The sequence below is a fragment of the Mytilinidion resinicola genome (genome assembly GCF_010093595.1).
Source record: "Mytilinidion resinicola strain CBS 304.34 unplaced genomic scaffold BDZ99scaffold_1, whole genome shotgun sequence".
Lineage (NCBI taxonomy): Eukaryota > Fungi > Ascomycota > Dothideomycetes > Mytilinidiales > Mytilinidiaceae > Mytilinidion > Mytilinidion resinicola.
The window spans coordinates 511,725-534,127 of record NW_022985437.1 but is presented as its reverse complement, the minus strand read 5'-3'; the positions used below and the strand labels follow the sequence as shown (position 1 = coordinate 534,127).

Genomic DNA, 22,403 nt, shown 5'->3' with positions numbered 1-22,403 from the left:
TCGCTTATCTTCTTTATCGTTCAACTTCCTCTTGGGGACACACTGCCCCGCCTTGCCTAGAGAATTCAAGGGTTCACGGTCGAGACACTGCGGAGGTCGGCGCCCTACGAAATGTTAATGCCTCATCTGAACATCACACGACTGCTGGCGCTCGTTGGTCTGAGCTAAAAGGTCTCTATCTCAATTCACAGCACTACCCCGCCACCCCGCAACGCTCTCCGCATAGACAATGGCTCCAGCAACGGTAGACAGCGCGGTCGAGAAAGACAACCTTTTCATTCCTGTAAGTGACCGAAATACCTACATTCTGTGTGTTACTTCTTTGCAGGTGCTGATCATTGGCCCCACATAGCTCATTGACTTCTCCCTATTCCTCAATGGCACTCCCGCGGAAAAGAAGGCAACTGCGGACGCTCTTTTGAAGGGCTTCCAGCAGGCTGGTTTCATTTACCTCAAAAACCACGGCATACCCCTCACAGAAGTCTCTAACGTCTTCTCTTCCTCGGCCGAATTCTTTAAGCGCCCCCAGGCGCAAAAGGACGAGCTTGAGTGGTATAGCGCGAAAGCCAATCGCGGTTACACTGCCCATGGCCGCGAGAAAGTCACACAACTGGCGGACAAAGGAGATGTCGAGGCCCTACGCGCGGCCGTTCCAGACCTAAAAGAGAGTCTGGAGATTGGTAGGGAAGGCGAAGAGGGGTGCCCCAACATGTGGCCGGATAAGTTTGACGAGGAGGGAAAGGCATTTAAGAAAGTGATGCTGCAGTTCCATGGGCTATGCAAGGGCTTGCACGTCGAGGTTATGAGGGCAATAGCTCTCGGATTGGGCATCGATGCGGCATGGTTTGACAGCTTTACGGATCAGGGAGACAACACCTTGCGGTTGCTGCATTATCCAGCAGTGAAGAGGGATGTCTTCAAGAGAGATGACGGCCTACAACAGGTTAGAGCAGGCGAACACACAGATTATGGTGAGTATTCTGGGAATGGAAGGCTTGAAAGGAGTGTCGCTGACTTGATAGGTTCCTTGACGCTACTCTTCCAGGACGATCGAGGAGGTCTCCAGGTCCTCTCGCCCGACAAGACTTTTGTGGATGCAACCCCTATCCCAGGCACGATTGTCGTCAACGCTGGAGACTTGCTCGCAAGATGGTCGAATGACAGTATCAAGAGCACCAAGCATCGAGTAGTAGAGCCTCCCCTGAAGAAGGGCCAAGAAATTGGAGATACTTACCCACCACGTTACTCGGTGGCGTACTTCTGCAATCCCAACTTCGACAAATTCATTGACGCGATCCCGGGAACGTATGAGTCCGTAAGCAAGAAGTACGAGGGAGTGAACAGCGGAGAATATTTGGTCAGGAGATTGGAGGCTACCTATTGAGCGCCGAACCCTCTCAAAGAGCGAGATACAAGTAGCTTGTAAAATGATGTATTGATTGGAAAACGAAACCGTGCAAGACCTTCGCATTGACGACCCGTATTATTTGTTGTGGCGTTAATGCCAAAAGGTTACACCACTTGCAGCTAGCGCGAAGATTGCGCTGATTGCACTGCAAGGCTGTGACCCGACACGGCCATCTGCAGCGCCCGAGCCTTACTCCTCCATCTCTCCTTCATTATGAAAATCGGAACATTCGAACAACGCTGAAATGCCTGGAGCAGTTCCAGAAGCTGACCCCGAGACTTCCATCTACTTCTTGAAGAGAAATGACCTATATACCGATGAGAAGCCATATTCACTGCGCTTCACACCGCCAGATGACTTTCCACGATCGAATATCGTCCTCGAGAAGCATGATGTTACGATTCGCGATATCCGTCCTCGGTTGAATGATCTCTCTTTCGAGGAGAATGGATTCACAATTATGAGCCTTGACAGTAGCATGAGCTACGATGACTACGACGATGAAGAGAAGCTTATCAATATCTATCTGCGAGAGGTTGCGGACAGCCTTCGCGCTTTCTTAGGAGCAGTGCATGTGCAGATTTTCGAGCATACTGTATGAAGCACCATTCGTCTGAGGCCATCAAGACTAATTGAATCAGGTGAGGAAGAGGCATGCCGAGTTCCCCATTTCAACCGGCAAGCCGTATAGGTACAATCAGCCGACGTCGATGGCTCATGTCGGTAAGCATGTCCTACGAAGAAATGCTCAGTCCACTACTAACTCTGTAAGATACTACGCCTGAATGGGCACGAGACATGGTCCAAAAGCTCAACCAGGACAACGCCGACACAATCTTGAAAGACCGAGTGCAGTGTGTGAATGTATGGAAACCACTCAAGGGCCCAGTGAAAGATTGGCCTCTGGCTATGTGTGATCCACGTTCGATCAAGCCTGAAACGGACCTGGAGCCCTGTGACCTAGTCTATCCGGATTATGTGGTCGAGAACCGCCAACTGTACTATTCTCCGCGTCATGAATGGGTCTACCTTTCCGGCCAGCAGCCATCCGAGGCGTGGGTGTTCTTGCAATCAGATACGACCGCAGATGTGAAGTCGGTGCCGCATACAGCATTTCCAAATCCCCTAGCAAACAAAGATGCTGCTCCCCGGGAAAGTATTGAGGTTCGTGCATTGGTTTACTATGGGGGATTTGATGGTGAATAGGCAGTGCAAGTTTCGATGAAGGAATGAATGCAGGCTCTTCCGGTGCTGGTCGGTACAAGTACACCTATATATGACTAGAATTCCAACCAATCATTTTACAACATAGTGTCAGTCAAATATAGGTGGCGAAAGTGGGTCAAGGGAAATTGGCTGTTTGCTAGCTGCCATCAGTCTAGTACGCTAGACCGAGCTTAATCAGACTGCCACCAACACCTCACTCCAACTCCTATAGGAAATGCCAAACTCCAGTTCAATTGGGCATCACGCCCAAGCTCATATCATTCATGCTCTTTATCGAAGCTCCAGCGCAACTCCAGGAGTCGCCAGTCGCCCACCCTGCCCTCAAGCATCGTGAGTGGGGTTGGAAGCCTTCACGCTCTCTTGTTCCAGAGCCCAGCCGTCCCTCACAAAGAAGTTGCCTGCGTTGCCGTCGAAGACCATGACTTCTCCCTTTTTGAAGCCAAAGATCTGGGCTTGAGGCTGGGACTCGCGGGGAGCAGGCCAGATGGCCTTCCAAGGCTGAGCCTTCATGGCAGCCGGCTTTTCGGTGGATTGCTCGGTAGAGGTAGTCATGGTAATGAACGCCTTCAGATTGGCAGTCAGCGGCTGGAATCTTCCATCTGCGTGAACATCACACCACTTACCTGTTTAAAAGGGTGTTCAATGGGGGTGTTGTCACTGTCAATGGGTAGAAGCCGAGTACTATGACACCATTCAGTCTCAATCGGACGCAATTGCCAGATTGGAAGGTTCCTACGTCTTCGATGGATCCTTCTGGGAACTTCGCAGTGTTCAGCAATGCAGATGCAGATGTTTGATGGCAATGTGGCCTTATCGCAATGGCTTGAGGTCCGAATTGAAGAGGAGGTCGGAGGCAGGTCAATTGGCGGCGGCGAGGGAGCTGGGAGGTGATCCGGATATTATTCGAGCCCGATTTCGCTCGTGCGACGACAAGTCATCGTCGCGGCGGTGAGAGGGGTCAGCCTTGCGATTGCGTGCCTTGCCAGATGCCGTAAGGTGTCGGGCGCCTATCTGCCTCATGCGTCGAGGCCGCATGACGGTCGCCCATCTCTTCAACGAAGCTTCAATGTCGACGATGGGAAGCACGGCAGCGTAGGAGGGTGTTGCACCACGCTCGGTGAGCGGCACACTTCAAGACTTGGCAGCACGTTGCGCGCGTGGCTCGAGCAGATCCATTACGAGGTGCGGCAGATTGATGCATGCATGCCCTATTTCCGCGACCAAAAAGCAATACCCAGGATATACAACGCCGCCCTCGGACCAGTTGTTCGTACAAGAGACCGCCAACGCACACTCCCAAAGTTGCACATGATCAACGATCCGAGAACACTCTGGGCGTCAGAGTACACACGCCGCCATCTGCCCTGCAATCGCCTGCACAGAACCGAGATTCCCGCATTCCCACACGTGGCTGACATCCATCTTGAAAGCCGTCTTCAACTCTTCTTCCAGCGGAACCACGATGCTGCTGTAGAGCGCTTGTCGAAACTCGTCCTCCTCCATGTCCAGGAATCTGCTCTGATCGAGGCAAGCTCGGATAGCACTGCTGTAATTGCCGTACATGTCGTCACAAGAGTCTTCAAGAATGCGGTGCGCCGTGAACAAGTTCGTGTTGACGTTCACGCGACCATCCTGACCACAGTCTTCGTCGGGCTTCCTTCTTGACTCAATTGTGTCCCCAAGATGGATCTCTAGTAGCATGATGCCCAACGCTAAGATAGCTGGGTATTGGTGCAGCGCATGGCCTGACGCTACGGCCTGAACAGACGAATCGAGGAAGTCTGTCGATATGTATGGCCGCTGAATATTGAGCACATCACTTCCAGCTTGATCACAAAAGAACTCGACGTGATCCTTAGACCACTCATCGCTCATCCAAGGGCTGCCATGATATTGAAGCATTGAGTGGGCTAAGACGACTGCCAACACTCTCTTTTGCTTCAACGTCAACTTCCTCTTCTCCCGGAGTAGCTTTCCAAGGGATGTTCCAGTGCCGAGACCGCGATGCTGGGTTGTGGATTTCGCGTGGAATAGTTGGCCATTGTCATAAAGCATCCGCAGCTTGCACTTGTTCTCGTACGCAACTTCCATCAGATGACAAATACTGTCAATTGCTTCCTCTGGCAAATCTGGAGACCGTGGTTCAATGACACTGTCTGCCCTTGTGCGGCTTCCACCGTCTTCGTCCTCGGCGAAACTGACGCATACTTTTGGTGTAGACAACCTACATCAACCTGTCAGCTCACACTTAGGCTAAGAAGAGAGCAAAGATCGGACTCACTTCTCGATGTTAATGCTAATCGTGCTACCATGCCACCTAGTAGTCTCGTAATCATTCAGTGGCCTTCGCGATAAGAGCACATCAAGATCCACTGTGGCAGAAGATTCGCAGAGCGAGCTTTGCATGCTCTTCACCATATCAACTCTTCCTTCGTGATATGGTGGACAGCCACACGACAGTTGTCGAACCATTGCGTCGTAGAGGCTGTGCAGAAACTTCCAGAATTGCCTTTTCGGAGCTGCCTTACGCGAAGGCTTAGTGCTGGGTGGCTCCTGTGTCTGACTGAGGAGCCGCTCTAGGTTTTTGTTGTTTTTAGTGAGTCTCTTCAGCAAGCGCTTTCGCTTGTCCTCTCTAGTACTGAACTGAACTCTCCGTAAAAGAGAACTTTTGCTGTCTCCGTGCGTGATATTTCGTCTCAAAATAGAGAGCTTGCTATACTCATCGCTTGGGTTCTATCAAGGAAGACTGTTAGCATATGCGAAACGGGATACCCAGCTTTCACTTACCGCGACAGCTCCATGTTTCTTGAGAGTCTCGAGAGTCTGACCACTTAGAATATCCTCTAAGATCCGAAGCGTTGCTTGTACTGTAGCCGAGAACGACTTGTAAGACGCGCCCAATCTATCCTCCAGGGCGGTTGTGACCTCGAGACCTTCCCAGCTGCTAGGATTCGAGAAGTCACCAAGTTGTCGAGCCTGATCTTCCGAAAGCGTTGGTAGGTCACGAATGAGGTTATTGATGGTTATGTCGAGGAAATTGATTTCAATATGAAGATCCTGGTAAAAATCCGCAAGCTTCTCAGCCGCGTTAGAAGGGTGGAGTGCTGCGCGCACTGGCCGGTGTATTCTCTTTGAATGCTCGGCAGCGTTGACCAAGATCGGTATCACTGCCAGCAGCAGACCAACTTCTGCTCCAGACATGATGAGATTTGAGGTGGGGAATATGGGAGATCGAGGCCGAGAGAAATATTTGATTCCTTCTCCCGGGCCCTTTACATATGCTATCTTCAGGCAATGTGGGGGTTGGTCGAGGCTTAACTCAGCCCACCGGTTTGCCTCACGGCTTGCGACAATGCGAACCACGAAATAATCATCCAGCCTGGCCACCATGTTCTTTCGCGTGTCTGCCTTGTGTTGATATCGCCCCGCGGAATCAACCAATCGCTCTACCCTGTCTTTTCAGGACCGGTCAGTTGAAAACGTGCCCGCCCCTTCGCCTCTTTTCGTGAGCCCTGGCTGCAGTATCGACTCTGCGTCCGTTCAATTTCTTGTACCCATCAGTTTCTCCATGTTGCGGCCTCTCGATGGATAAGAGAACGTTAGAGACACAGGCTTCAGCTTGTGTAGTCCTATTCAATCGCTTGAAAACACTGTTGTCTCAAGACGCACCACATGAGAAAGCTGTGCTGATATCAGCCTTAGACGACCAGCACGGCCGCTTCAATATCTGGGCTGGAAACATTGGAGTATTCGCAGCAGGCCATGCGTCGTTAGATTATCGACTGCGCGAAGAACATCAGCCAAAATCTCTTGTTGGTGGACTCCTCGATGGACTGCAAGATCATCTTCAAAGGGGTACGTGTGCTTTGATGTTACTGGTCCTGTAATTTATGAAACCATTGTCTTGCATCCAAATAACCAGATGAGTAGCAACGTATATTCACCAAAGCACATTCGGTATCAATGAAGACGACGAAGAAGAATCCGAGGGTGCTTCAGCCTATGTCGACGATACCACTTCGGTCTCAAGTCATTCCGCATCGTCTGCTGCACCGCAATCCTACTATTCTGCCTCCGCGTCGGATTTGGGCTCGGAAAGCGACGCCAAGTCTGAGACGCTCCCTCCTTTTGAAGAGCGGATCCGTTCCGTAGAGCAAGTAGTAGATAGGCTGTTCAGATTCACCACGGTATGCGCTCCGTCCGACCTTATCTTAATCAGTTCTAATTCCGGCGCGCATAGGCTATCCGCAAACCGTCGCAAGCCACACAGAACCTCAAGGCAGACATCAGAGTGATCAAGGATGAAGCAGGAAATGAATCCGGTCCAAATTTCGAGCTATTCGCTCGTAGTTTCGTCAAGCATCGCTTCCCAGACGCGGACGCTGCGTTACTTGAGAGAATAAGCAGGGCCATGCTTCTGCGCAGACGGCGTTTCATCTTTCGCCGAAGACATCAGAGCAAACTTGATAGCAAAGGCTTAAGTCCTACCGTCTCGAAAACAATACCTTCATGGGGTGCAAGTCAGATATCACGAAACACTCTGGTCCCGGCGCCCCAGATTGCGTCCTCAACAATCTCGAAGCTGACTGCGAAACCGGAGCGTGGTGCCCTTTCTTGTACCACGGCATCGGCATTTCCTCGCGCATTCAGAGCGGACTCCGTTCTCGCACCATCGACAAAAGCGCCATCTACAGTGTTTGCCGGTTCCCACGCAGATGCAGTTCAAGTTCCACCTCCACCAAAACTGTTACCTTCCAGCAAAGAATTTGAATGTCCATATTGTTGCATGATTCTGCCTGCGAAGGAATCAACACCGACTCGATGGAGGATTCACGTTCTCCAGGACTTAGAATGTTACGTCTGCGTATTCGATAATTGTTCTCGGGCGGATCACCTATTCTCAGACCGTGGGTCTTGGATTTCCCACATGGAATGGGAGCACGCACGACAGTGGCACTGCACTATGCATGGAAAATCCCCCGAAGTATTCGAGGCTGAAACTGATTTCGTCGAACATATGAACTTAGGCCACCCAGGTGCTTTCACAGACGTCCAAATTTCACAACTCAGGCACATGAATGCAAGACCATCGCAAAACATCTTTTTGTCATGCCCCCTCTGCGGTTTGGAGCCCCCGAATGACCTTGTTGAAGGCCTTGAGTCGCCACAAGAGTCAGACTATACTATCCGGCAGCGAAAGAGCAAGGCAATATCTACCTTCGTGGCAAACCATTTGGCCGCTCATCTCCAAGAAGTCGCCGTTCGGTCTCTTCCATGGTCCGAAGACGTCGAGGACGACGCTTCTAGTGTACGCACCGCATCTCGTAACGGCAGAGGTAGTACTATCGACCATGATGACGATCAATCACCCCTTGATTTTGAGGACGAAGGCCCTAATTTGACACCCGACGTCGAGGCCGATTTGGCAGAACCAGAGGGCGAGAAGAGCCTTGAATGGGGGTTCATCTCTAAAATTGAGTACGAAGGACACGATAACGACAAGCGTCTGCAAGCCTTTGTTCAAGCATTCTACATGTCTGACGCCAGCACGGATCGATCCGAAGTCCGATTCCCATGCCACCTGATGCCCTTCGGGCGCAACCGGTCTTTCTTTGGCCGCAAAAAAGAGTTGACAGACATCGAGAATGCTCTGTGTCCTGCGAGACCAGAGGAAGGGCCCGAAGAATATTCGCTGCTCAGAACATTTGCGATTACTGGAGCGGGTGGCATGGGCAAGTCTCAGCTCGCGACTGAGTTTGTTTGTAACAACAAAAGCCTATTTGATGCAGTTTTCTGGGTTCACGCGGACGAGCAGTCCAAGCTTTCCGAAGACTTTAGCAGCATTGCGCTTGCTCTCGGCCTTGTTGGACAGGACTCGCCGGAAGCAACGGATCACGTGTTAACCAGAGAACGTGTCAAAATGTGGCTGGCTCATCCTCTGAAGGGGCAGTCTACAAAGAATAGGAGAGACTCCAGACGAGATAGCAATGAAGAAGGCCCCCTGGCGTCGTGGTTACTAGTATACGACGGAGCAGACAGACCAGAGCTCTTGAACGTCTTTTGGCCTCTAGGAGGCTCGGGGTCTATCCTCATAACAAGTCGCGATCCTCTCCCATGGACAGCATCTTTGGATCTGAAGCCATTCAGCCCGGAAGACGGAGCCGGCTTCCTCTTGAAGACAACGAAGCGTGGCGCCTCGAAGGAAGACGAAGAGGATGCTATCACGATCTCCAAACGACTTGGTGGACTACCGCTGGCTCTGACCCAGATGGCCCGCTTCATCACAAACTCGAATTTGACTTTCTCGGACTTCATCCGAGCTTACAATGAACGAGAGAAGAAAGAAGCAATGTTCAAGTTTCAGGTTGATGGCCCAAACGCACAGGCAAACTACGGCCACAACCTCGCATCTGTCTGGGCGCTTGAAAACCTTAGGGAAGGGAAAGCTCTCTTGGACGTGATTTCCATGCTGGATCCGGATAGCATACCGGAGCACATATTGACATCATTTGCGGACACTGTCAATCTGAAAGAGTATCCGAAGTCTATCAAAGCGTACAGCGTCGCGAGGACTGAGCTCATTCAATCCTCCATCGTCGGCGGAAATGCGCGGACACAGACTCTCTTCATTCATCGTCTCGTGCAGGACGTCGCACGGCTGCGGATGAGTCGGTCTCAATATAGGGAAACGTTTGATGCCGCTGTTCGACTTATCTCGTCCGTCTGGCCCTACCAGGTATGATTTGAAACCACCTAGACTAGTCCCTAATGGCGATACTGATGGTAAATCAGCCTTTCACGTGGCGGCACAGTATTTCCCGTTGGTCGAAGTGCGCAGACCTTTACCCTCATATCATTCGGCTTAGGGAGCTCTCAAAGCCCTTTTCGCCCGATCCGGATAATGTGGCGGGCGATTTCGAATATGCGAAGCTGCTGATGGATGCCGGCTGGTAAGTGTCTCGTGTCCTGTGGATGTTTGGATTCCTTAATGATAACTTGTTATAGGTACCAACACGAACGTGGTGGGTCATCAGAAGCAGTGGGATTCTATGACACTGCACAGTACATATGCGAGTCGATCAAAAACCTAATCCCAAAGCCCGCTCCGCAGATCGAAGAACCCACCCAGTGCGAGCTGGCATTCATTCAAGCAGAGTTGGCCGTCAGTAATAATGCGCAGCCGACATCATTGCTATCGTCCCCGCCCTCTGCAACACCTCATACTGTCACTTTCGCTGAGCCACTTTCGAGATCCGAACACGACGAAGTTCCACTTTGCGAGCAGATATTCCTAGTCCATCGTGAATTGGCAGTCACGGATTCTGGAGCCACAAGCTCATCGGCACTTACTCGAGTTCGTTCAAACTCTGCCAGCATGCCGCAAGTTCTAGCGCCACGAGCCGGAGGGAGAAACGTAATTTCCGAACAAGAGGTAGATGCAGTTCTGGCAGAGTTACACCATAATCGGGGCTGTATTGCTACGGAAACAAACTGTCCCAAGGACGCTTTGAGACATCACGGCATTTTCAACACTATGATGCTGAAAGAGTTTGAAGGACGGCCACCTGGAATCGACTGGCGCCTCGGAATCTCATGGAACCAGCTTGGAACGGCAAAGATGATCAATGAACTGTGGGAGGAAGGAGAGGATTGCTTCCGTCGTGCGATTCTCGCGATGCACAAGGTGGACAATTTCAAGCAAGTGTGGATTTCGCTACCGGTCGTCAATCTAGGCCAAGCGTACTGGTTGACGAATAGATGCGAGAAGGCTCTCATAATTCTAACGGAGGTAAGCTATATGATAACTCAACGTGGCCGCGCTAAAGCTAATTCATTCCAAGGGACTATCGTATCGGCAGGCACATTTTGGAATGGACGACAAGGAGTCTTTCATGTAAGTTATTGGAGGAAATTGAAACGTCAAAGTTGATACTGACTCGTTCTTTAGTACTGGCAGGTTCTTCCACGCTATTGGTAATGTCAAAGCAACCCAAGGACATATGGAAGAAAGTCTAGATTTCCACCGCAAGGCGCTGCTTCACTACAAAAACACGTTGGGAAACAACCATCATCGAACTGCAGATATCGTAGGTCTTCCAGCCTTGAGATTCATTCTCTCATGCTTACCATCACAGTGCATCAAAGTCGCCGAACATTGTATTCGCAAAGATCAGATTGACACAGCACTGTGAGTACATGTTTGCTCCCCCGGGAAAGCACTTCAGCTAATCATCGATGCTCCTGCTAGTACTCTATTAGACCAAGCCCTAAGAGCCTACGGCGACCGCGAGGCTTACAAGCCAGAGAAGGCGCGGGCACACTTCAAGAGAGCCAAGACTTTGCGACTATTAGGCAGGAAAGATGAGGCGGAGGACGAGCTCCAAACCAGCTGGAAGCTCTATCAAGAAATCAGGCCGAAGGACACGCGGCCTGTGCGCGACTTGATAGACGACGACTTCGATAAGACCGTGGTCTTCTGGTCCAGATGAAGAAGAAGGCAGCAATGTGCGCCTTTGGCTGTGCGTGGGTTGTGCAGATACGAGACTTGGAATCCCATCCCGCGGGCGTTGCTGTGGTTGCCTTGCTCGCTGACCTGAGCAGGTGGGGGATTTGGATCAAATCGATATAAAAGCACTTTGTAATAATCTTCAGCCTGATTCTCCATGACCGCGAAAGCCACACAGAAGCTCTTCGGCCTCGCAGGTGTGTTCGATAAAGTTCTAGATGCGGCTACGCTAGTCCGAATTCTCTGACCGGTTGGCAGCAGCCTCACTTTCGAGACATGCAAGGCGGCGGAAAGCCCCAGTGGAGAAGGCAGCAGCTTGCATGGTTCCATGTGCTGATAGTATTGAGGCTTTGAACCCCACGCTTGTACGACGTGTTCACCGATGTCAGCTAAGTCTTCTTCGCTAGCGCATGAGGCGGTGTTGAAGAAGTATATACCCAAAGTGGCAAATCACATGATGAGTATCTGATGCTGGTATCGCCTCTACCACCTAACTTCGTTCCACAGTAACACGGCCCAGCACTTGAAAAACATCAGATCGTCATACCTGATAGTATCGCATCACGTGAGAAATACGTGATTTGTAGGAGCCGCGAAAGTGATGTGGCAGGATCAAATTCTAGAATCTCACTTGATTTCGCGTAAGAAATGGTAAGATACATCAACGGTAGCTCAAGTCACTGCGTCCTTAAGTCTAATTCGCTTCACCGATAGGGTACCTCTCATTGTTACACTCTACTCATATTTACATGATCACTGACTTTCACCCGACTTCGATAAACCAGTCTTCTCCTTCAACATTGCTCGGAAGTTAGAAACTAGACACGGCAGAATGTATTTCTTTGTTAATCAAAGAGCATACTCAGCGAGGACGCAAGGAGTGCCTGCTTTACTCGAGGCTCAAAGTCCAGAAACTCTACGTGATATAAGGTTGATACCTCAGTATCAGTTCGAGAACATTCTTCCTGCTATTCCTTCACAAGTGGATTCATGGACATCGCCATCGGCTTTCCTGAGATTGCACTTATTGGCATAACTAAGCAACCCGTCCGCATCATTGTCCAGCTGCAAATTTGGCGCATTCCCTTTATCGATAAGGGTGATCACTGTAGTTGACTCTTGAAACGATTTGGCCAACGCTTTGTCAAGACCACTTTTACCAATGGTTCCGACAAGACGGCGAAATAGGAAAACTCGCATACCACGGGTTTTGGAGTGTGGGGTTTTATCTGGACCGGGTTCTTCAAAACGCACAACCTTGATCGCCTGGCAAAGATTTTCCATAGATTCCCGTGGAATTGCACGTGGGATAGTGGTTTCTGAGAGATTGAGAAATGGCTCTGAGCGTTCCCGTCGTCCAATCTTAGAAAGGTCGATCAAGCGGTTGACAATGCGGATGACTATATATACAGTTCAGCTTCCAATTGATCACTTGCAGAATAGAATTAATGAGAGGCGTACTGGGAGGGTTGACTTCTGGTTTGAGAGAGCTACTATATTCGAGGGCTTTTTTGAGTTCGAGTTCGGCAGAACACCGTTGCTGAGACTGGCGGAGATACGGAATGTCTTTCACCATAGGCGTATACTTCGCGCTGTTTAGTGGGTTGAGCGGGAGATTGCAAATCGCATCCTCATATAGAGTGTCTAGGATTTCCTGAGACAGGGCAATATAATAGAGAGTCTTGATGATTTGCCACTGAGAGGAAAGGGAATACGCTACTCCGAAAGCCACAAGGACGGGTAGATTGACAGGCTCGAATTGCGGATGAATAGTCCTTGCTGTTTCATCCCAGTGGGAATTTAGTTCCTCGAGCTGCAGCTCTGACATTCTTTGGATGAGGCCAGATGTTGACATGGCTACGAGGAGCTCCCCTAGAAAATGTCGAGCGGCCGAATCGGACTCGAATGATAGACGGAAAAGATCGTAGGTGTCGTGTGTGATGAGAATCCCTCGCAGTCTGTGGCGCACTGAATCGGTCTTGCAGATCCAAGGTTGCCGGGAGAAAAGTGACGCATCGATATCGTAGGGAAACCAGCCTTCCTCCTTAACAGCTAGGGTTGATAAAGAGGACGAGCAAGATGAAATCGAGATCTTCTCTATTGCAATGGAAATGTCATCGACTTTGGTCGTATTGCCATTCATGTTTTCGAATGAGTATGATTGGGTGGTGGTACTGATGAGTGAATGGATGTTAAATTGGTGAACAGCTAAGAATGACAACGGGGAGGCCTATATAAATCCCTCGCAACGTCGAGGGGTAATGCTAGACGGCTTGCGCAACAACCCCGTGCTGCGAATTCGAATAATCTCAGGGGCCTGTGAGGATTGGATGACCAGCTGCCGTGGCTTAGGCGCGCGCCTAGGATTCAAGACCATTGCATCGGGAAACGTTTCACTGCTGTACCAGGCGCGAATATCTCGCCGGGGTAGCGTGCGCTATGCCTCGTTTGAAGGTGGCCTGCACAAACTTGTTGCTCGCTGTCGGTCAATTGTATAGAATAATAAGTATAATTTGTGAAGGAGAAGGATCGAGGTGGCAGCGGGTGAAGCTCTTAAGTGTCCACATTTTTGAAGAGGCAGAGCCGTTTGGGGCTGTCTGCCCACAGTGGGAACATGGGCGCGTCTTCGTAATCCTTGCAGCCATAGCGTTCGTTGAAGCCTTTGCGGGGTAGCTTAGGGGCGCCAAGGCAATGGCAACGCAGCAGTAGCCATGGATGGCGAGAGTGGCTGTCTGTGATGAGGGAGGAAGTGGTGCGCGGTGTTTGGCGAGGACATTTACCCTAGACATCTACTTCATTCCGCGTTGTTAATGGGTAGAAGATCTAGTAAGACAATTCATTACGCTTGTGCGTCTGATCCAAGAACACTAGCTAAGTTTGGCCTTTATCAGCGGCAGTTGTAGCCACCATCTTGACTTTCACAATGCCGGGAAAGGAATCGTTCCTTTCGGGGGGCACATTTTGCGATGTGTTCTGCAACACGATGAGTACCGAGTTTAGCCCTGAAGATTATGAAGAACCGCTGAGGTCGCTGTCCAATCTTCGTATCTCTGGAGACCGGGGATGTCTGAAGTGCCAAATACTATACCGAGCCTGTGTGCAGCTGCATCCAGCACTAGAAGAGGACGCATCCTTCGTCCTTGTTCGCCTCGAAGAGCACCATACAGTAGTCCGTGTTGTGCTTGGCGATGCCGAAGAGGACCGTCGGATCGTAGGGAACCAAGAAGTACATCTCCATTACCTGTACAAGACGTCGCCTCCGGACTGGATCATCTTGTATCCTTATAGAAAGCCTTCTGCGGCTCGGAGGACTGGATTCAAACCGGTGCTCTCAGAATGGCTAAACGATTGTGACAAGAATCATTCTGCTTGCAAGAGAGGAAATAAAACCTTACCTACCCGCGTCGTCAACGTAGGTGAAAAGAGTGCAGAAGGATATGATCCATTTCTCCACATTTCTAGTGGTGAAGTAGGCCAGTATGCTGCTCTGAGCCACTGCTGGGGCAAAACGACCTTTTTGAAGACTACAAAGAGCAACGTCACGCAGCATCAGAGCCGTATTCCATTCACAGCCCTGCCAATCAACTTCCAGCACGCCGTAATTGTCTGCAGAGCTATTGGCATCCAGTACATATGGATCGACTCGTTGTGTATCATCCAAGATGATGGGCCTGACTGGGAAATCGAGGCTTCGAGGATGGCATCGATATATCAAAACGCTTCCGTCGTTCTATTTGCTAGCAATGCTGCTGATTCTCAGGGTGGACTATGGAGCAAGAAGTGGGACAAGGATGCAGCGCATGCCGATGGCATTGAAGAGTTCGAATACATCAACCACGATGGAACCAGATCTCAAATAATCGCTAGGAAATCACCATCCCACGATACTCTGATTCCTGGACCCTATCTGGAATATGAGGCTCCTTCTCCACTCTCTACACGCGCTTGGGCATTCCAGGAACAGCTGCTTCCGGAACGGAGCATTTTTTTTACCGGAAAGGAGTTGCTCTGGAAATGCCAAAGTGGTCAGAAATGCGAGTGTATGCAGGAGGATTACGAGTACGACACAATTAACGACCTGGACAAGGATTTCTGGGAGAGAGCGCATTCTGAGGACGCCATAGAGCGATTCGGTGGTTGGCGTAGCCTTCTTGCAATCTATTCCCGGAAAGAAATAACATATGACTCTGACCGGTTGCCTGCAATATCCGGATTGGCGAAATATATGCAGTCACGAGGTGCAGGCACATATCTTGCTGGAGTTTGGAAAGAAGACCTACTTGAATCTCTTATTTGGCTCCCAAGACCAGTTTGGCCCGACGTCAGTGAAGACAACATGGTCAGCACATATCGGAAACGCACGTCGACATATCGCGCTCCTACATGGTCATGGATTTCCCTAGAAACTCATCAAGATGGACAAGCCAAGCCGAAGTGTCCTGGCATTCAAGACTGGGTTGAGAACCATTGGAGACTCGATGTACAGCATGCTAAACTGATAGAAGCAACCTGTGAGCCCATTGGAGTAGACCCTACTGGAGCTATAAAATCAGCTTATATCACCTTGAAGACAAGATGCGTGGAGAGCTTGGTCACGTGGGAAAATCGCCGCGCCCCTATCGTATGCGGTACAGTTAAAATCCATGGTGTATATTGGGATATTGACCTTGACGTCGGTCGAAAGCTGAAGATACTATGTGCGTTAATTGGGGAGGGAGATGGATTTGCGTACCTAGCAATAGTCTTGCAACCATCAAAGACTGCAAAAGGAGCTTTTGAAAGAGTCGGGTTAGTGCAAACTGTCAAAGGGCTGGCCGAACAAGCTGAAGTGGACCTTTTTGATGATGTACCGGAGATTACGGTGAAAATAGTCTGAATCTAAGCTGTAATATCTTGGTTACTACTTTTAGACTTAGGAGAGAACTAGTACTCGCCACCTCGCTTATGCGAGTGTGCCACTGCCACTACTTTTGTGCCCCGCGTGTTATAAATACCCCGCGTACAAAGGTACCAAGTAGAGCGAAACTCGCAAATCACGTCTCTGCTCTCGGGTCATTCTTTTCTCTCCTGAGCTCCTTACGTCATACCTTTACAGGCAACGCCTCTTGAAAATACAGCAATATGCTCTTACCTTAGCATAGCTGAAGCAGTAACGATTTTCTCGCCATTCTCTCTTTCTCTCTGCCATATAAAATCTGCTACGACAGAACTCTCCTTCGTCGTATGCTACGCCGCGTGTCCCGAAGCAGCAGCAATTCCAAAAGTTAATAAGAAGAACTACGCCAGAAATAAAAACCCACGTCGATGGAGCAAGAAGCCCGTAGCCGCCTCCGTGTAGGCTCAGGCGACCCCGTGTGGTTAACCTCCACCCGCACCTTCGCCCTCGGCTCCGTCAACTACCTAGTCTCCTCCCAATCCGTCAGTACCCCCTCTCCCTATCCAACTCTTCACCCCTCAACCCCTAACTACCCTCCTAGGAAGCCGTAACAGTCGACCGCCAAGAACCCACCCTCTGCACCGTCATCAAACCCACCCTCGGCACCCCCATCACCGCGTCCTACCTCCGCACCCTCGTCTCCTCCTTCACCGCCACCGACGACGTCTTCCGCCCCGAGTTTCTCGCCGAGCTGCTCTTCCTCGACCCGCCCGGCGCCGGCGTCGAGATGGGCGCCGACGCGCAGGAGCAGCTCGAGGCGTTTGGCACGCGCTGGGTCGTGTACCTAGACCAGAGAGCGGTGCCAGATCTGCAGCCGGGGCCGTACGTGATTATGCAGAAGAAGCTGTGGAAGGTGTGGCGGGTGTATTCTGATTCCACGGGGGCGCTGATCGAGGCGCTGAGGCCCGGGGAGATGAAGGCGAGTGATGCGTTTGAGAGGCTGGAGGTGGGAGGGACGCATGAGGGGATGAGTGTTGCGGTGCCGTCGCGGTTAGGGTATTTCGCGTTTATGGGGGCGCCGCTTGCGGGGTTGAGAGTTATTGTGAAAGACAACTTTCACTTAAAGGGATTGAGAACAAGTTTAGGTAACAAGGCGTATTTGGAGACGTATCCGCCGAGAGAGAAGACGGCGACTTGCATCCAGCAGTTAGTGGCAGCTGGGGCCGTCGTTGTAGGAACGGCGAAGCTGGTGTCATTTGCAGCTTGGGAGGAGCCGACGCAGTGTATTGACTACCAGGCCCCTTGGAATGCGAGAGCGGATGGATACCAGTCTCCAGCTGGCAGCAGTAGCGGCAGCGGAGCAGCCATTGGAGCGTATGACTGGCTCGATGTTGCTATAGGATCTGACAGTATGTTGAATCTTCTTTCGGTCTTCGCGTTAGGTACTAAATTGAGTAAGCTAGTGGTAGCGGTAGGCGTCCTGGGTTATGGAACGGCTGCTTCGCGATGCGTCCAACTTTTGGAGTCGTTCCCCTGGACGGCTTTGTCTCGAGCTTCAAGTGTGTTGACCAAGCTGCGCTTGTGTACTGTGTTTAACGAACAGTCAGAATGTTCGATACCCCTTCTTTTTTAGGGCGGAACCTGCTTCAGATGCGGAAATTCGCTTTAGCTTGGTACGGGAGTCGGATATCGACGAAGGGCCTGAAACCTATTTCAGCATTAATCTGGCCTTCGGACTACTGGGAAAGTATCAACCCGGTCCAGCGAAAGCTAGCTCGTGAGTTCGTCGGTGATCTGGAAACGTTCTTGGGTGTCCAACAAGACCAAGTCTCTTTCGCTGACGAATGGTCAAGAGCACCGCCTCGAGAAGCCGCCAGTGATTCGCAGAGTGACTTCATGAAAGATGTGAGTAGCTTTTCCAGACCCAAAATGCATATGTTGATACTCGCAGGCGACAAAGGATGCATTCTGGTACGACGATTACCACGCACTTGACGACTTTCGATCCGACTACCGCAGCAAATTCGACAAACAACCATACGTTAGCCCACCAGTTCGAACACAATGGTAGATCGATTTCGACTCACATGAATTCCCATCCATATAGCTAACACCGACCGATCAGGGAATCCGCATCAAAAATAACTCCCGCCCAACGCGACGAAGCCGTTCGCCGCATCAGAGTCTATCGGGAATGGTTCCTTTCCATGATAATGGCCTCCAAAAGCCGCAATGCTCTCGTCATCCTACCAATTGAGGACGTATCCCCTCGGTATCGGGACCAGCCGCCACCTCCATTCCCTGCTCCGTCAGGCGTGACGACCCTGACGTTGAGCTCCATTCTAGAAGCACCGGAGCTCGTCATACCGATTGGAGAGATCCCTTACCAATCGGTGGTTAGCGGGAGAGAAGAGAGGCTGCCGGTGGGAGTTGGGCTGCTAGCTTTACCTGGTAAGACCATTCCCAAGACATCTGTCTAACACTTGATGGATCCGCTTTGCTAAAAGAAATGATAGGTAGCGACCTGATGCTGATGGATCTCGCTCGTGGATGTCTAGAAAAGGCAGGAAGGCCGGTGAATCTGCACACAGGGCGGTTTATGTTCAAAAAGGAGTAGATGGAGAAAACAGAAAACCCATTCGTGTCATTCGTTCCTACATACGCCGCGAAGACCTCTTTGTACTAGCACGGATAATATAATATACATACCAGTGGCAGCCTTGACATCAGCATTGAGCACTCAAGATGATGATAAAGAGAAACGGTATTGTAGAACATGAACGCTAGCTGTACTTATAAAATGAAATGAGCGACTCCCACATGAACGCCAATGATGCACCGATTACCGGCTTAGGCAGCCGTAGTACTACTGACTCGTCTACCAGATCGTAGCGTCTTTGTCGAATCGCACGAGCTCCTTCCCCGCATCTTCGACATCCTTCTTCGCCTTCATCCGCATGTAGAAGATCGGGCAATCCTTACTACTGCAAATCACCTCGCAGTGGATGCTCCCCTGGCACCTCTGACACTGAGTCCACAGCCTGGCAAACCTGACCTCGAGTTCCGAGACCTTGGAGAGGGTCTTTTGGTAAAGCTCGCCGAAGCGTGGTCTGCAGTTCTCGCAGACAGCGCCTTCCCTCTCCATGGGGCTAACGAGGGGCTTTCTGCATCCCATGCAAGTCTGCGTCTTTTTCGCGAACCTCATGAGCCCGCTGTTGGTCGGGGCCGCAACAGATATGCTGCGAGTGTGATCACCCGTGAGAAGCTGGCCGGCCTTCTTCTCGCCCAGAATAGGCTCGAAGATACGACCCAGTGGTTTTGCTAGTTGGTTGTCGAGGTAGTATCTAGTATCGATCGGAATGTTGTTCTCTAGGACATAGATAGGGTCCTCCGACTTTTCGTAATTCTTCGAACCAGCTGCACCCTTGACAATGACATAGGCAACACGATCGCCCAGAGCGGGTGCAGATCCAGCATCGCGCTTTTTCATCCTCTTGGCCAATTCAACATGAGCTTGGACGTTCTCATACTTGTCTTTTGACAAGGCTTTGGTAATGACGAGGTTCGACATGTCAACCTTGTTCTGCAAGAGGTCGGAGATGGTTTCCTTGACGAAACTGTACAGTGTTAGCATTTTGAAGAATTTAGATTTCAACAATCTTACTCTTGGGCACCCTGGACGTCGCGATCAATCAGCAGCATGCGTAAAGACGTCTCAATAACCGTTTGGACCAGCCTGCAGTTATCTCGTCGGACCGTCTCAATACCCTTGGTGTCCATCTTGTCATATTTGTTGGGATTCGTCCAGTATAGACCAGCGTATCGCTTCTTGTTGATCAGGAGATAAGGGAAGTACACTTTTTCGAACTCAAGTTTGATCGGCTTGATGAACTTATCAGAAACGTAATCGGCAGCTTCTTGGCCAAGCTTCATTGACTCCGCCAAATCCCCCGTGCCAAATTTGACCATCACGGAATCTGTGTCACCGTAGATGACTTGGGCATCATGAGTGTATCCGTTAGCTATGGTGTATTTCTTCTCAACCTCATCTTTGGTCTTCTCAATCATTTGTCGACCATAGCTGGTAGTACTACTGGCGATGGCCAAGCAAGGAAGCTTTCCGTTCGTGGCACCAGTAAGACCGTACACACTGTTCGCGCTGATCTTCAGAGCTAGTTGACGACCATTGAGTACAGCCTTCTTGAATGGATCCGTTTCAACCGCCAACTCTCTTTTTGCTCGCTTTCGTGCGCCAAGCAGTTCTTCAAGAATTTGGCTCAAAAGACCTTTGCGGACCTCCGAAGTGCAGAACAAATCTCCATTTGGAGTAACGATGTAGTCCTTGTCTTTGACCAAGTTGTGTGCCTCCACTTTTTTCTTATCGAGAAGAGTTGTGTAGCACAAATTGTGAGCCTGAATGATGCTAGGATAAAGTGAAGCAAAGTCGAGAGTTGCAATGGGCACATCGTAGTATCCACGAGTGGGCTCGATGACTGTTGCTCCTTCATACTGATCTTCCGATGATTCGTTCCGAAGGTTGGGGATGACAAGATTCTGCTCCAAAGCTTTCCGGAACAGCTGGCTGAGGAACTTGATTTGCTGACCCCGAGATAGAAGGAAATTAAATGGAACTCCCGTGACTCTGGCCATTTCTGTGTAGTTGACGAGGCACATAAGCTTGTCCAGCAATCTCTGGGGGAGATATGCATCCTTGAGACAGTACACGGCTAATCTTCGACGAGAGTTGGCATCCCCGTTGAAAAGTTCCGTGATCATGGTATGATGAACGTCTTCTTTCTGCTCCTTCAAGAAATGTGCGCAAACAGAATTGAGCGTGTAACTCCGCAACTGATGGTCCCTCTGTACCAGCTGTAATAGATCAAGTTGGAGCCTTCCGTTGGTGTTGGTCGCCTGTGTTTTTCTGTTGCCCATCTGCTTACTGGAGAATTTCGTCCCTGTGGAAACAGACTGAACATTCTTGAGTCTTGACCAATACGGGAATTTCGCCACTTTCAGATGCTTAGCTCGATCTAGCAAATACGGAAAGTCGAAATTGGAGATGTTGTATCCAATGATGACATCGGGGTCAACCTCTTCCAAGAAGTCTCTCCATTTCATGAGCATTTGAGATTCGTTTGCAAACTCGAATATTTGCGTAGCCACGATTTGGCTGCAAGTGTCCAGGGAGAAGACGTTGCGCACGAAGGGTTTATCTGATCCGTACTTGGTAACGACATTTGCGATTTGGATGACCTGATCGTGCTCGGCCTCGGGGAAGATTCCTTTGCGGCCTGCACATTCGATATCGAAAGACAGGATCCGAAGCGGAGCCATCTTTGCCCATTCTCCGTCAACAGGATGTGCTATAAGGTCCGTGTAGTGTACAGATGCCTCGATCTGGCAGTTCGAATGACGTTCTCTCTCCGGGATCATACGGAATTTGTTTGCAGGAACTTCGACCCACGACATACCAGCAATCTGAGTTCATTAGCGTTGACTGAGACAAGCATGGAGGAAGTCATACATGACAATCGATCATGAACCGCAAAACGTATTGAATCTCGTCAAATGTCAAGATTCCATCCGCGTGCCCTTTCCAGAGGCCGTTGTAGTTCGCATTGCCGCTTTCGAAAGCATTGCGAATGCCGTACTTCCCGTTGAGGTATTTTGGGTCCGTGGCAGTGATTTTGATGTAAGGGCTCTGCATGTTTCCCTGATACCCATATATATTCTCTCTCGCCACGAGCTGGACGGACTGCACTGCCGGCGCATGGTATTCTAGGCGCGTCTCGATGTATGCCTTCAAGGGCTGGCAATCGGCTTGGGTGAAGCCCGCTGGAGCAGCAACGTACATGTAGTGGCGGAAGCCGGTAACGTGCAAGAGAACCGAGTGCCCGGTCTGTTCGCAAGGCTTCTTAGCGTTTGATCTACTCTCACTAGAAGAGGCCACTCACCTCAGTGACACCAAAGAGCTTCACGGTTGTCTTGCCCCCATTGAGGGTACCTTCTTCGGCATCAATCTGCTGGAAGCAGAGATTGTCTTTCTTCTCGTCGAAGTCGCCCAAACCAGGTCGCTCCCATTGTTGGTCCCGCTCGGAGTTGTTCTCCTTGAGACCACTGATTTCTTGGGTTAGCTTCTCGAGTTGCTCCTCGAACTGACTCTTCGGCTGGCTGGACGCGAGAGCCGCACGCCCATTCGGAGCTCTGAGAGCGGCGCCGTTGCTTTCCTTGAAGGACCCGTTGAGCTTCATCTTTTTTGCGGAGCGTGGTGAGGCGAGCATATTGCCCCTCGTCTTGCTGCCCTCAGTGAGGACCCGTTTCATTGGGGTAGTAGAGGGCGGCATGTTGCTTCTAGCTGAGGTGGGATAGAATGTCCATGCGTTACG

The 22,403-nt window shown here is 50.6% G+C and overlaps 8 protein-coding genes across 8 annotated transcripts; 5 read left to right on the top strand and 3 right to left on the bottom strand.

Annotated features, from left to right (window-relative positions):
- Positions 1–51: 51 nt before the first annotated feature.
- BDZ99DRAFT_404160 (thymine dioxygenase) lies at positions 52–1,386 on the top strand (the record flags this gene model as incomplete). Its single annotated transcript, XM_033716386.1, has 3 exons — positions 52–283; positions 353–971; positions 1,023–1,386. Exons 1-3 carry the CDS (start codon positions 230–232, stop codon positions 1,382–1,384), a joined length of 1,035 nt encoding a protein of 344 aa, XP_033583887.1. The 5' UTR covers positions 52–229.
- Positions 1,387–1,592: 206 nt separating this feature from the next.
- BDZ99DRAFT_564743 (uncharacterized protein) lies at positions 1,593–2,807 on the top strand. Its single transcript, XM_033727393.1, has 3 exons — positions 1,593–2,003; positions 2,050–2,131; positions 2,181–2,807. Exons 1-3 carry the CDS (start codon positions 1,653–1,655, stop codon positions 2,612–2,614), a joined length of 867 nt encoding a protein of 288 aa, XP_033583886.1. The 5' UTR covers positions 1,593–1,652; the 3' UTR covers positions 2,615–2,807.
- A 1,119-nt stretch (positions 2,808–3,926) lies between these two features.
- Positions 3,927–4,536, bottom strand: BDZ99DRAFT_456724 (uncharacterized protein). Its single transcript, XM_033718521.1, has one exon. The coding sequence runs from the start codon at positions 4,196–4,198 to the stop codon at positions 3,974–3,976; it is 225 nt and encodes a 74-aa protein (XP_033583885.1). The 5' UTR covers positions 4,199–4,536; the 3' UTR covers positions 3,927–3,973.
- Positions 4,537–8,168: 3,632 nt separating this feature from the next.
- BDZ99DRAFT_430616 (TPR-like protein) lies at positions 8,169–11,293 on the top strand (the record flags this gene model as incomplete). Its single annotated transcript, XM_033717255.1, has 7 exons — positions 8,169–9,371; positions 9,428–9,585; positions 10,010–10,424; positions 10,477–10,529; positions 10,584–10,722; positions 10,771–10,823; positions 10,884–11,293. The coding sequence occupies 7 exons, from the start codon at positions 8,169–8,171 to the stop codon at positions 11,122–11,124; spliced, it is 2,262 nt and encodes a 753-aa protein (XP_033583884.1). The 3' UTR covers positions 11,125–11,293.
- Positions 11,294–11,854: 561 nt separating this feature from the next.
- On the bottom strand, positions 11,855–13,329 carry BDZ99DRAFT_404154 (uncharacterized protein). Its single transcript, XM_033716385.1, has 2 exons — positions 12,603–13,329; positions 11,855–12,541 (listed from the first exon to the last, which is right to left on the bottom strand). The coding sequence occupies exons 1-2, from the start codon at positions 13,282–13,284 to the stop codon at positions 12,087–12,089; spliced, it is 1,137 nt and encodes a 378-aa protein (XP_033583883.1). The 5' UTR covers positions 13,285–13,329; the 3' UTR covers positions 11,855–12,086.
- A 308-nt stretch (positions 13,330–13,637) lies between these two features.
- Positions 13,638–16,017, top strand: BDZ99DRAFT_529000 (HET-domain-containing protein; the record flags this gene model as incomplete). Its single annotated transcript, XM_033726393.1, has 2 exons — positions 13,638–13,967; positions 14,033–16,017. Exons 1-2 carry the CDS (start codon positions 13,952–13,954, stop codon positions 16,015–16,017), a joined length of 2,001 nt encoding a protein of 666 aa, XP_033583882.1. The 5' UTR covers positions 13,638–13,951.
- Positions 16,018–16,173: 156 nt separating this feature from the next.
- Positions 16,174–18,869, top strand: BDZ99DRAFT_456716 (amidase signature enzyme). Its single transcript, XM_033718520.1, has 7 exons — positions 16,174–16,559; positions 16,619–17,426; positions 17,477–17,576; positions 17,625–17,922; positions 17,969–18,084; positions 18,143–18,468; positions 18,534–18,869. Exons 1-7 carry the CDS (start codon positions 16,446–16,448, stop codon positions 18,632–18,634), a joined length of 1,863 nt encoding a protein of 620 aa, XP_033583881.1. The 5' UTR covers positions 16,174–16,445; the 3' UTR covers positions 18,635–18,869.
- Positions 18,637–22,343, bottom strand: BDZ99DRAFT_404145 (DNA polymerase delta catalytic subunit; the record flags this gene model as incomplete). The annotated part of the gene is made up of 4 exons (XM_033716384.1): positions 18,637–19,634; positions 19,682–21,495; positions 21,542–21,916; positions 21,972–22,343. The coding sequence occupies 4 exons, from the start codon at positions 22,338–22,340 to the stop codon at positions 18,896–18,898; spliced, it is 3,297 nt and encodes a 1,098-aa protein (XP_033583880.1). The 3' UTR covers positions 18,637–18,895.
- Between the last annotated feature and the right edge of the window lie 60 nt (positions 22,344–22,403).

Coding starts and splice junctions, on each gene's coding strand:
- BDZ99DRAFT_564743 (XM_033727393.1), top strand. CDS start 1,653: ATGCCTGGAGCAGTTCCAGAAGCTGACCCCGAGACTTCCATCTACTTC. Junction 2,004..2,049: donor TGCAGATTTTCGAGCATACT/GTATGAAGCACC, acceptor TAATTGAATCAG/GTGAGGAAGAGGCATGCCGA. Junction 2,132..2,180: donor GACGTCGATGGCTCATGTCG/GTAAGCATGTCC, acceptor TAACTCTGTAAG/ATACTACGCCTGAATGGGCA.
- BDZ99DRAFT_456724 (XM_033718521.1), bottom strand. CDS start 4,198: ATGTACGGCAATTACAGCAGTGCTATCCGAGCTTGCCTCGATCAGAGC.
- BDZ99DRAFT_404154 (XM_033716385.1), bottom strand. CDS start 13,284: ATGAATGGCAATACGACCAAAGTCGATGACATTTCCATTGCAATAGAG. Junction 12,542..12,602: donor ACCAGAAGTCAACCCTCCCA/GTACGCCTCTCA, acceptor CTGTATATATAG/TCATCCGCATTGTCAACCGC.
- BDZ99DRAFT_456716 (XM_033718520.1), top strand. CDS start 16,446: ATGGAGCAAGAAGCCCGTAGCCGCCTCCGTGTAGGCTCAGGCGACCCC. Junction 16,560..16,618: donor ACCTAGTCTCCTCCCAATCC/GTCAGTACCCCC, acceptor CTACCCTCCTAG/GAAGCCGTAACAGTCGACCG. Junction 17,577..17,624: donor GGCTTTGTCTCGAGCTTCAA/GTGTGTTGACCA, acceptor ACGAACAGTCAG/AATGTTCGATACCCCTTCTT.